Here is a 13,549-nt window from a genome sequence, read left to right as displayed (position 1 = left end):
ACAAACCTGACTCCGTGGGCAAAATTTATTATTCCTTCGCTAACGATTACTACTAATTTATAACAAAAGAAACTAAATCGTTCGAAAGAGAAGAAAAGGAATAACGGTTGAGCCCAACTCGTAAAACACGTGTGTGCGCGTGTCGAAAATCTAAGCACAGGTTTTTTGCATTGCACCTAGAAAGTATAAGTAAAATAAAAACACTAACCTTGAATATGCCGAATTAACAATGATCGAGTAATAATAAACAGTGAATTACATACCGTTTGGCGATAATAAGTTACTGAGTAACCTGCCAAAAATAAACAGTGTCAATATGCATACATTGCAAGGTTTTGATTGAAAAGCATGCACATTTGAATAGAAAAAATGTGGCCCCATTTGAATGACTCAAAAATTTAGAACAATCTCTAGGGGGGCCACTTGTCACAAAAGTGTCAAGTTTGCTTAGTAATAAATATCTAAGAACATAAAGCTAATTCAAACTTGCGGATGGTAAATCAGGTAGACTGGAGATCATCTAAACCGAGGTTGCATCATAGGCGTCAACATATGACCTCCCGGCAGAACTGGCGCTCCGTACATAACTCCGGGTGGCATTCCAATCAATCCTGAGACAAAAGACAATCAATCACATTGAGAAAGTTTAGTAACTACTCTAAAGCAGATGTTCGAATATTGTCACTTGTTTAATAATAAGACAGGCAGATATTTCAGAAGCAATTCTCTACCTGCATAATGTTACTAAGGTAATATCAATCTTGCATTAAATAATAGTAAGAAATAAAAAAAACTAATACAAAATACTTACCTCCGAAAAAAAAGAAAAGGAAAATTAAGGTGTAAGCCTAACATTGATAAAAAACACATAGCTAAATGAGAGATCTACAAAATTCACACAGTTAAAAAGTTCGGGTGATTTTGTACAGTTTATATGCGAAGATTCAGTTTGATTATTTCATAATGCTTCAAACGGAAGAAGATACGATCGAGATACTTGGGAAACAAAATGTTTCTGGATGAGTGAGCAACTGTTCACGCAATAACGAAATTCCTTGTCCCTTCTTTAGTGTTCTACTGAAAACAAAATTCGATAAAATTTAACTGTACATTTCTTCCAGACCTTTTTCTCAGGAACCATAACAAGTAAAAATGGAATTTGCCGAGTTACCTAGGTTTTTGGATGTACCCTTTCAAAATTTGTAAATATATATATCCAAAATTCCACTCCTAAATGGGGCGCATGAGCTCTTCGTGGATTTTTCAAAATGGAAAAATGAATCACATTTCAAATTTGCAGTTTTTTTTTAGTATAATGGGCCTAAAGCAATTCAGTTTAATACCGAAACGAAGTATTTCTCCTTCACCTCTCGAAATAATTAGAAATGAAGCGATTTTTTAGTTACTAGAAGTTGGGATTTTGAGTATACCCAAAAATCTACGCAAATTTCTTAAATTGGACTTTCAGTTTATTTAGATAAAAATATCTTTTATATTTACATTTTTTTATATACTTGATTGTTACAACCTGTACAGTCAGTCTTGGTGTTGTAGAAAATCATAAATACAGCCTCCCCCTTCCCCCCCCCCCTTTTATGAAAGCGTTGTACATTTGTTCGTGCCACACATAAATTATTTTGAGTAGGAATTTGGGCAACAAAAAAAACTAAAACTAAGCCCCCAAATATTAAATTTTCACATATTACCACTTCAAAACTTTCAGCATTATTTTAAATTTAATTTTTTCAGTTTATGAACCTACACTTTTTTGTGCACTTACATGGTTGTTTGGTTTTTCACTTTCTGCATTATTTTAATTTTTATTTACCTGAATTTTTTCTATTTTGCTAGTATTTTCTAATGTTTGTACACCTATTTTTACAATTTTTTCTCCCTTTAGAAAAAGCCAACTTCACAATTCACAATTTTTTAGTTTATTTTTTTAAATTTTATTTTCTGCAAAGTTCATTGAATAATTATTTGTTTCACCATCACGGGAGAAATTTTTGTGTGTACTGACGCGCATTTCTAGGATTTTTTTGTCGAGTTATTTTATTAATTTTCGAATTTCTTAATACCTGGACCTTTATGAAATAGAATTTTTATATTTGCATACACTATCAATTTTTTGATAATTTTGAATTTTCCCAATTCCTTTCGCGTGAATTTTTCCAATTTTCAAATTTTGTGTAGTTTGTTCTAACATTGTAACATTTTCCAGAATTGTTCAATTTTTGAGATCTTTTATTTCTGCCAGTTTATTTTTTTTATCAAAATTTTCGAACAATTTTTTTAAAGTTCTTCGTGATTTTTTAACTGCTTCTCCAATGAGGAAAAATAACTTTTGGTGTATTTGTTGGTTACAGTGGATCTCTTGAATTTTTCCTTTTTTTTCGAGTTCAGTGAATTGATATTTGTGTTCACTTCTGGAATTCGTGGACTTTTCTGAAATTGTGTGTACACTGTAATTTTTTAAACTTTATATTTGTTACCTTCAATTTTTAATTTTTATATTTTTCTGAATTTTTCTTTTTTGCTAGTTTATTTTTTCAATTTTCCAAGTTTTATGATATACATTTCTGTGCTCATGTAATTTTATAGACATTTTATTACCTCCTCATGGGAAAGCAATTTCAGATTTTCACCCTACAATTTTTTTACATTTTTTATTTCTCTGAATTTTTCCAAATTTAAATTGCTGTATAAACAGTCAGGTTTCTTGTTTGTTTATTTTTCTAAATTGTTCAATTTTTAGGATTTTCCATCTGCGTTTTTCTATTTACTGTTTCTGAAATGCATTTTCGTGTTTTTAATTTTTCTTATGCCCCCCCCCCCCCCCTCCAAGAGAAACAGCGCTAACAGATTTGTATACACTTACTCGAATTATTCCAAACTTTTTCATTATTTAAATTTCCATGTGCACTCGATTAGATCATTGTTTCTCTCTTTGCGAAAAAACAACTTTTAAACAATTTCCCCTGAATTTTTCCACACATGGATTCTTGTGTAATTTCTTGTAATTTATACTTAATTACATTGAATCTTTTACTTCTTAATAACAATTATGTTGTAATTTGTTTTTTGAATTCTGCAAACTTTTCATTATTCAGAATACTTCCGAATTTGAATTGTGTAAAATTAAGTGTAACAATTGTAAAACATTTTCCAATTTTGCGAGTTTTTTTAAAATTTTTTAAAGATTTTGAATTAGCTATTTCTACTTTTTTAATTTTCCTGAATTCTCTTTAATTCCATTGTAAGTGCGTAAATCGCTGCTTCCTGTACCTTTCCCAAATGAATTTTTTGTGTACAGGATGGTCCAAATTGGTGACTTTCTTATGGAAGCACCCCTTTTTATTTTAAGAGAAAAAAATGGACCTAAGCATCTACAGCTCAATTTGACAGAGAAAATCACTGATGCAAACAGAAGTCAGCTATCTTTAATCGTTTGGCCCTTGATTGTTTAAACCAACATATTCTTGGTTATCACTAACAGTAGGTCTTTCCTAACTCGTACCTGGTAAAACAATATCAAAAAACCCTTTGTGCAAATGCCAACTATAAATGGTTGCGCATCTACAAAAATAATTTTTGAATTTACAGGGTGTCTCATGTTTACAGTCAATACATAGCTGATTTTTTAAATGGAACACCCTGTATATTTTTAACTGATTCGATGTCATTTTTTAACCTCTGAATAGAAACTTATTCACTATTTAGTTTTTTGTCAATGTTGCCAAATTATTAATTTTTTTCTGAATAATTCTCTATAAGCCAGCCCCACTTTGATAAATCATAGCGACCTTGATTTTAAAGTTAAGAAATACATTTGATCATTCATGTTCATCTGAATAAAAGGCAATACTCTGGTAATGAAAAAGTTGAATTTAATGATACATAACTATTTTTTTTTCAAATGGAATTACCACTATTTTATTTCGCTATTAGATAGTCTTTTGTGTGCCCTGCAATTTTTATAAGGGTTGCCCTGTGCCTAAACCCCTTAGTTTTTAGGTTATTCAATTTTTTTCACAAAATTAATTCACATTAATTAATTAATGTTTATAAACAGATAGGCCGCGATAATAAAAAACCAAAGCATGCCCGACAGTAAACGATTTTTTTATTTTTTTTTCCACACCACACACTGTAATTTTTTATTATTCTGAATATCCCAAATCTCAATACGATTTTCGAATACTTACTAATGTTTTTTTCAAGCAGGAAAATCTTTAAATTTTTGTAATATTTTTCTACTTTTTTATTTTTCAAATTGTTTGAATTTTTTTATTTCTTTGAATAGTTCCAAATTTAAATTCTTTGGGAAAAATTATGGCAAAAAAACCTCAATGTTTTTTATACTCCTAACTTTCCAATTCCTTTTTCCTCAGAGAATAACCAGAAAACAACTTGAAATTTTTTGTATACAGACTAAAATTTTTTGCGAATTTTTTTTAAATTTCTATGTTGAATCTACCTGATTTTTTTTGTTCGTTGTTAGAAAAAACAACTTTGAATTTTTTGGATACATGATTTTTTGAATTTTTCCTTTTCGATTTTTTCTCAGTAAAATGTTACTTCGCCCTTACAGAAAACACCTTCAAATGTTTGTGTACACTTAACCGCATTTTTAGAATTTTTTCTAGTATCTAAACCTTTCGGAATTAAAATTTTATTTATGCTTTTATATGCCAAAATTCCGCATTTGTTTCGCGAGCTACTTTTTTTTAAATTTTCCTACATTTTATTAACTAATTTAGAATTGTGACCGCAACTATTGTTTACGTTTCCAGTTTTTCGGGAGTTATTGAATTTTTCTGAAATTGATTTTTAAGGTGCACGTAGTTTCATAATTTAATTTAAAAAAATTAATTCGTTACAATTTATTAATATTGGAAAATGGAGGAGGCATATTTTTATCTTGTGGCACAAACAAGCACAAAACTTCCCTAGAATAAAAAACAAAAAGCAACATTCGAGGGGCTCACCTCTTCAACTTGATTTAATTTTTGTTGCATAGAAAATAACAGCATTAAATTTGTAGCACAAATCAGTTTTCAAAGAAGAGAAGAGTTGCGCAGGTCAATACTGATCAAAGAAAGGAAGCCATTTTGAATAATCAAACTTTCATTGGCTACAAACGGAGAGCGAATAACGTAACCAAAATTGTGCGCCGGTATCTTTGGCAAAAATCTTCTAAGCCCGCCCGTAGTCCCGTGACGTTCGGTTTTCGGATCAATGACAATATTCTAACATCTAAGTAATAAACGCAGTCAGATGTATCATAATGCAATCAATGACAGTAAAACCATTGGCAAACTAAGCAAGTGACAGAGATGATGCAGCATGCGAACACAGAGTGCGTGAGTACCTGGGCCGAGGCCACACCGCCCCACCGTGTCCCATCTTCAAACACAAGAAAAGTCAATAGGTTGGCGCATTTTTGCACATGTGTTTATTCACTTAGTAAAAAGGTTAGAAAAAAAAACAACACACAAACGTCTTAAATCTACGCCGGTTACCAACGTAATGAAAGCAAAACCCCCCCCAGCTTTGTTAGAACCAGACATGCTTCAAGCAATCGTTATTGTCCTATCTATGTAGCCCGTTTACGACGAATAGTAGTGACATTGTGGAGCAAACCTGAGAATGAAAAGTCCCTAGCTGATTTGCGTTTGTACCCACCTCGCGTTCTTCACACTTGATATTGAAATGCAATTATTTTCAAAAGATCAAAAAGTCATTTAGTGCATTTATTTTATCACCAACCAACGTTATGCTCCAATGGTTGTCGGTACTATTCGTGGTATACAGGCTACCATCGAGAACCTTTGTCATAATTTAATAGCTTACAGTTAAACTTTAAGTAAGTGGAACTGTAAATAAAATGTAATTTTAACTGTAAAAGAACTAAATTATCGCTTACAGTTCTCACAAAGCTGTTAATTGTAAAAGTTCCCCTGTCGGCAGCTCGAGTACGTCACGAATTGCGAAGGCAGACAAATTTTGCTTCGATTTATTATTATAAAAACAGTCACAATACTAGAAAAATTATAGTGTATTTAACATATTGCTAGGATTACAATTCTACGTTCGCTCTACAAAAATGTATGGCCTGATTTCTAATTCTTATCGTAAAAAAATAAACTAATTCAATGTTACTTCCATTTCTAGAGCACAACTGAATCCGATAACCTACAAAACTGCTCCTACTAAGTTAGAAGTCAATCGCCCGACTTACCGCTCTAAGCGTCGACAGATCTGCTGGAAAATACAAATCGCGCGAGCGCGCGCCGAAACAAAACTAGCGGTCTAAAAACGGAAATAACACGCAAGTTACATAAAAAATTACTTCCTAATTAGTCTTAAGATTATATTTACGTCACTAACGATTCTCCTCCCTTTCAAAAATGCAAAACACTGTACGCTTTTTCCGCACACAAGCCCTAACGTAAACTTCTAACATTCTTAATAAATGGTCCGTTCGATCTGTTTTATCTGTGGTCACTTATAAAATATTTCACATACCTGGTGGCATACCAAGCGGTGGCGGTCTCATAAGATTGGCGCCTACAAATGTTGGCGGGCCGGGTAGCATCGGTCTCATTACCAGCGGCATTGTGGTAGGCGTACCGTGCATCGCCATCATGGGCGGACCCATCGGCCTTTGAAATCTCTGCAGCATCGCCGCGTGGTTTAAGACGTCCTGCTTCGCCTGATTTACGGCTGCCTGTTGCGCGGCTGATACAGCCAATGCTAACTGCTGTAAAAGTTGCAACGATTAGCCCGCCAATGCGGAGCGTAACCAGAAACTCACCTCACTAGCACTACTACTCATGCTGGCGCTTGTGTCTTCCTTGTCGGGTATTGTCTTTTGATACCTAGACTGCCTCGCGCGTATTTCCTCCAGCGATATATCCTCGCTGGGGTGAATAATTTTGCTAGCAGCACCCGTCGTCGCTATCGTACCTACTTTGCTACTATCACCTGTGTTACTGTTACTGCCGCTGGGCGTGCTGTTTGTCGTAGGTGGAGCGCTAATTGTCGCACCTACACTCAAATCAGATTAGATACGAATCTAAACCATATGTAAAATTAAGGCGACAGTATAGCAATTGAATCAATTTTGAATGGGGTGCCTCAAGGAGCTATATCAGGGCCAATTCTGCTCTTCCAAATGCAATTAAAAAATATTCTTCACTTTAATATATAATAAATCGCAACTCTTAACAAGTACGCAACCTTGTTCCAACAAAGAAAATTAAAACAATACAATGGAGAATAATTTCAGTTCAAATTAGCATAAAATGAATAACAATATAAGACAATTTTATTGTTAAGAGAAGACTGACCACGCTTTTCCGATATACACACCAAAAATAAAATTATTCAGTAACGCTTCCAATGCAAGGTCAGTTAAATTAGAGACCTAGTGCGTTTTTTAAGCTGAATACAATGGTGAAAACAATTGACAATCGCATTCTCAAAATATCCCAATTTTTTCTAATGGAACACCCTGTATACGATATCCTCACTATAGTCTGTAGTACAAGGAAAGATTCAGCCTTCCAAACTCTTGACTTTCTGGTCAACCAAAAAAAAAGTAAAGCAGCAAATATCATGGTTCTAAATTACACTTTATTGACATAAAGGAACGGACTGGTTGATTGCAGTTTAAAGAAACCATACATTTATTTTTGCGTAGTTTGTTTTGAATTGCCGTTTTCCTAGTTGTTTCAGGATATCGAGATTGCGAGAGTGTATCCCAGGTTTAGACGATTTTATGAGGGGTTTTCAGTAAGATAAAAACTGCCTATTTTAGATATTTTACGTAGAACAGTGGCGTCATCAAACAAATTTTTGGACCACCTTTTTTAGCGCATTTTTTAAGAATTAAAAAAATGTGCTATTGTTTGCGTTTTGTCCGTCCGTCCGTCCGGACCCACTTCTCCCGTTTTGAACTACTTCTAGGGGAATGGTCCTAGAGTCCTGGATTTTTTGCAGTAGGTAGCCCATACCTTGAAGGTGTGCCAGACGGTCATTAAATTTGGCTGTCTAAAAGAGGGACCCCCCCCCCCACGAATTATTTCCTGAGATGCTGTTTTTGAAAGTAAAACGTGTCAAAACAAAAGCTATTTCAATTAACAAAGTGCGCTTTATCTGCACAAGAGTTGTGCACAATTTATACTTGTTCTATTTTGCCTTGATTTTCTGAGATTTAACCCAAAGTTGGTATTTTTTAAATGCAACACCCTGTATTAACATCAATTTTTTGTATTCTTTTTGCTGATTACATTGATGTATCACAACATACATTTTTTTACATTTTAGCCATGAACCAAAAATAAAAACATTTTTTACGGTTTTTAAATAGCAGGCATGGATTCGTGGAGATTTTGTTTTGTTTATTGTATTGTATCCATGGTAACTCTATACCATACCATTCAATAAAAATGGCTGACGATCATTTAAAAAATTTGAAAAATGTAATGCAATATACAGGGTGTCTTAAATTGAGTAGGATATCAAAGATAACTTTGTTATTATTATACTTACAGATTCCACTAAATTGGCAAAATTGGAAAAAGTAAAAATCGCCATTTTTAAAAAGTTCAAATATTTTAGTAACAAACAGAGCTAACGAAAAGTTTCAAATAAAAGTTGGAAGATTCGATGGGATAAATTCAATTGAAGTCAAAAAAATTTTTCAAAATACCTTTATTAGAAGCATCTGTGGTTAAAACTTCAACACGTTTTTGAACCTGTAGGGGAAGTTATTCACGAGGTCGTTACTTACTGATTCCGTTACCGTCAGGGAGGGAAGTTGGGAGTGTGATCAGAAAAAAATGAATTACTCATTAACGTGATGAGCACAAAATTTTAAATTGGCAGCACAAATTAGCACAAAATTAAAGCAAAAGAAAATATTGAAAACGTCTATGTTAACACTATAGTGTTAAGTGGGAGTGTCATGGGAAAAAAATTGAATCACTCACTAATATGAGCACCAAATTTTAAATTACCACCACAAATTAGCACAAAATTATGAGATACTTAAAACTTAATTCATTTCAAGTCGACACTACAACTTCACGGACCCACTCTTATCAATATCAAAATCAAAAAAGCTTTTTCAAAAATCAAAATCGTTATAATTTCTACCTACCTTAATACTATCTACTGAATTATTGAAAAAATGGAAGTAAAATACAGAAAATCTTAAGGAAATATCTGGATTAATTTAGGAAGTTTATGAAAATTTCCCTTTCAGACACAAAGAATGTTCTCTTATTAAAACATTGTAAACAGTTATAAAAAGAGAATAATAAAAAAAATAAAAAAGCAAAAAGTCAAATTTTATATTTAAATTTACATACATAGTGTAACAATTAACTATTTTGAAATAATTAGGAAACAAAATAATTTTCCTAAAAATTTGTGTCCTCTTCACTTGATTTCACAACCATAGATAAGACACATAGTGGTCTTACATAGGTTTTTGGGTAGGTATGCCCCTTCCGATTTTTTTTCAAAATTCCTACTCCAGCAATGCCAAAAAATTACCAAAAAAACTTAGTACCTATCTAGAGTTCACCATGAAAATAGATTCAAAAGTTTTTTAAAATCTGAAAAAAAACACCTGACTCCAATTCTTAACCAGGCAACAAAAATAATGAGAAACTCGAGGACAACCTTGTTAGGTGAAGTAGAATTTTTAATGAAATGTTTACAAAATCAGAAAGAGCATACCAAAAACCTACATCCACCTTTAATTTCAAATTTTTGTGTTAGGGTTGCTAAGAAAAAGATTTTTAAAAAATCCATTCTGGAATCTGGATTCGTTTGGAAAACTATTTTGGTTCTCTCTACCATCCATTTTTTTTAAATACTTAGTTACTATACCCTGTATAATTATAGTAACATTATGTATTCCTGAGGTACTCCATGTGTTATTAAATAAAAGCTGGTTTTTACCTCTCTACCAGTTTACTTTTCTGATATACTTACCTGTGACCTCGCCTGTGACATACTGTATATACTGCAGAACTAATAGGAAACTTGGAATTGAGCAAATTGGCATTAATTTCAGTACATTATAAGCCACATTTGAAAAGAAACCTTCTTTTCTTCAGACTGCTACATGCTGTAATATTGTAGACAAATTGAAAAGCGAGACAAAAGTAGGAAGGTGCACATTCCTCCAAAATCAAAAAGGCTACTGGTACAAATTATCTCATTTTTTAAGATATGCGCTAATGACTTGTTTGGCAACAGCCCAAATTTCTTGGCACTTTCAGATTTGTTATTCTTTCCATGTTTTCCATGTTACAAATAACACAAAATGTGTTGGCAGATGATGGAAATTAACCAAACACGCACAATTGCTATACATCACCTACTCAATTTTGATAAAGCTCACCTGCGCTGATTGGTTTAAAATCAGCTCCTACAACAGGCGCCCCCGGCGACGATACAGGGATGGCGCTCGGAAATAAAGGTTTGGCCGGACTCGCTTGCGCTTGCATCATTGCGAGATGCGGAGGTAGCATCGGTACGCTAAAATTACGGAAGGTATTGCGACCAAAGTTAGTTAGCTGGATAGTTACCCGTGTGGAAGAAAATGATGCCCCAGAGGACCCATATGGCTTAATATATGTCCCATCTGCATACCGGCCATTCCTGGATGGAGTGTGGGTGGCATGAGACCGGGAACTAACCCCGGACTCGGTATAGTACCGGGCGCTGTGCCGAGTAAACCTTCGGGTTTGAGCCGTTTAGGCAGGGGCTCGTCGTCGTCCGAATCAGGGCCGCCTTGCTTCTGCCTTTCGTGCTCCTTCAAATCACCCGCCGGTATACCTAAAATGCACCAATCACTCGCGAGTATAACTCCTCGACAACACTCACCTTCCATTCCATAAATTTCGATTTCAATATTGGACCTATTTGGCATAGAGTTCGGCACCTTGTCGATCGCCTCTTTGTGTACCTGCATGCAATGGATCGAGAGGCCAGGACCGGTATACAATTTTTTATGACAAATGTGACACTTGAAATGTTTGGCTTTCTGATGCTGTATTAGTATCTTTTCATCCTCAAATTCCCGGTTGCAGTACCTAAATCTGGTTAAGGAAAACAAGATGCTAAAAATAAAATCGATCAACTTGTTAAATATAGCATATTGCGGTAGTGTGTGCGTCACACGGGTACAACTGCTGCCGCGGCTGCTGCTACATGTTTTCTTTTATGCAAAAAGGATACCAACACCAGGGCTTCGATTGCTTCTTCTTCTTACGTCCCATTTAATTGCGATTAAATATATAACTACACAATAAAATCACAGAGTATTTACACTTTGTTTAATTTACCTAAAACACTGGACGACAATTATTATCACACGAAACACAATAGCACAAAATGGCAGCAAAAATTGCATGCAATTGTAAGTACCTGTAAGACGTGCGCTCTCTAATTAATAGATGGCGCCACATAAGGTTTCGTTTCTTTTGTTTAGGACAAAACGCCTAGTTTTATATACAGAGTATTTCGAAATTTGAACTAACGATATACGCACACTACAAGCGGTTTGTGGAAGTTAAGATCTGAATAATTTTCGACCCCAATATCGAGGAAAATACTTGGCTTTAATTTAAGCACAAAAAAAGTGTCTGTAGGCACCCACAAATCTTAAAAAACCAAAAAAATGGGAAAAATACATCCTCCAAGTTCCAAAAACAAATGCCTGTGTCGCGACCGACCCATTTTTAATAAGTTTATGTTACATGTGACACATAGGTCAACTGTGTAAAGTTTGAAACGAATCGCCCCAAGCGTTTAGCAGTTATCGTGTTCACGGACGGACAGATGGACAGAAGGACACCATCGACACCCCTCTATAAAACGTTCATCGCTTTACTCTGCAGCTGAATAAAAATTATACTATTATTAAACACAGTAGAATACTGAGATACTTTCCAGGGATATCACTACGCCGTAAGTCATAACTTACTGGGAGAAGAATACTGTCAGGATAATGGACGTTACGCGTGAAGTCGTCCCCACCATTTAAGGCGCCACGCCCGGACGACCTAATAACATATATATATATATGCCTAATAATAGCCCGCCTTCAATGGCTTGTGAGAATATAATATACGGGATGGATATAATACCAAAACAAATGAAAGGAGATAAGAATAGTTAGGTTCGGCAACATGGCTTACATCTGCGAGCAATATGGAAAAAATACGAAACGCTCTATGTATGTCTAATTAAAACAAGCCATAGTTTCAAATATGCGTGGCCTCAAGGACACCTCGCCCTTCGCCTCGCACCCTGAAATTGATCGCAGTATTCTTGAAGCCTTAGATGCACAGTAGATGGCGCAATGAACAAGGAGAAACTAATCTTTTGCTGAGGACCCGTATAGAGTAAACAGCGGCAATGCGCGAGGCTAAGTGCCGTGCCAGGTGTGATGCGCCGTTATGGCCAGAGTCTAACTTCGACAATTCTGCGCAGATGCAGATCTTGAACAGGGATTTTGGGGTAGGAAGCTTACAGACTGTGCGCGAAAATGGCATACTACGTACGGCGTTTTGCAGTGTATATTTATTTATTTATTCTTTCTGGTACTAACCATCAATTTGTTATTAATACATTTAATGCTGTGATGTTTGCAGAACAAGGGTTTTGTAGAAACAAATAAACGGTCGAATATTACTTATTATATAGGGTGCCCATTATGTATAGACTATAGTACCTATATATCTCGGCAAATATCGGATGTATACAACATTTTTCTGTATGAAATTATTACATTATTATTTATTTTCCATCATAAAGCAGCATTCAGTTGTTTTTATTTCAGAAAACAAATGAGTAACGAAAAACAATTGAATTTTTTTAAATGGCAGTGCACGTTTTCATTATAGGCTCATTTGAGAGATTTTTTTTCTCTTTTTGATCTTTTTTACCGATGACTTATTTATCGCTTGTAACAATTTTAGAGTACATTCTAATCTTTTTCTGTTATCCTTAAATACGGTCCTGAATTTGTAAATGCGTTTGAAAACTTATGGTGCCACTGAGCCGTGGGATGCGGCGTTATTGGTTCAGGTTACAGGAAAGATTTTGTTCATTTTGCAGTGATTGTTATCTGAGTTGCTGCGTTATGTGAGAATCCGTGGCGTACGTAGAAATGTATTCGGGGGGGGGGGGGGGGGGGGATTAAACAAGTTCGTGGCACATACAGTCACCCAGTGCGTACTAGAAGGGGGGGGGTAAGAAATAGAAATTGGGTTGCAGGTTGCTGATGCTGATGCTGGTAGTAATATCTTACAACCTGCAATGTAAAACGATGTCAATGTGACATATCTCCGTGATTGTAATTTTTTAATTGGTCAATTTCTTTTTGGTACTAGGACCAAAAGTATCCACTTTTTGTACAGTTGCCATGGTGAAAGCAATTAATCCGCAAAACGTCAATTTTAGGTACCGAACACTGTCACAAAATAGCGTCTTATTCAGGTGGTTGGAGAAAAAATATATTTTT

At 34.7% G+C, this 13,549-nt stretch overlaps 1 protein-coding gene across 1 annotated transcript; it reads right to left on the bottom strand.

Moving 5' to 3' along the window:
- Positions 1–490: 490 nt before the first annotated feature.
- On the bottom strand, positions 491–11,447 carry LOC116177817 (BUB3-interacting and GLEBS motif-containing protein ZNF207). The gene is made up of 7 exons (XM_031496938.1): positions 11,260–11,447; positions 10,906–11,114; positions 10,608–10,857; positions 10,421–10,557; positions 6,818–7,050; positions 6,529–6,763; positions 491–611 (listed from the first exon to the last, which is right to left on the bottom strand). Exons 1-7 carry the CDS (start codon positions 11,298–11,300, stop codon positions 517–519), a joined length of 1,200 nt encoding a protein of 399 aa, XP_031352798.1. The 5' UTR covers positions 11,301–11,447; the 3' UTR covers positions 491–516.
- Positions 11,448–13,549: the final 2,102 nt, after the last annotated feature.

This window comes from Photinus pyralis, unplaced genomic scaffold, assembly GCF_008802855.1.
Source record: "Photinus pyralis isolate 1611_PpyrPB1 unplaced genomic scaffold, Ppyr1.3 Ppyr1.4_LG8, whole genome shotgun sequence".
Taxonomy (NCBI): domain Eukaryota; kingdom Metazoa; phylum Arthropoda; class Insecta; order Coleoptera; family Lampyridae; genus Photinus; species Photinus pyralis.
Note: the sequence above shows the minus strand (reverse complement) of the source record. Positions and strands in the feature narration are given on the sequence as shown.

Coding starts and splice junctions, on each gene's coding strand:
- LOC116177817 (XM_031496938.1), bottom strand. CDS start 11,300: ATGGGACGTAAGAAGAAGAAGCAATCGAAGCCCTGGTGTTG. Junction 11,115..11,259: donor CAATCGAAGCCCTGGTGTTG/GTATCCTTTTTG, acceptor AACCAGATTTAG/GTACTGCAACCGGGAATTTG. Junction 7,051..10,420: donor TTTTAAACCAATCAGCGCAG/GTGAGCTTTATC, acceptor ATTTGAGTGTAG/GTGCGACAATTAGCGCTCCA.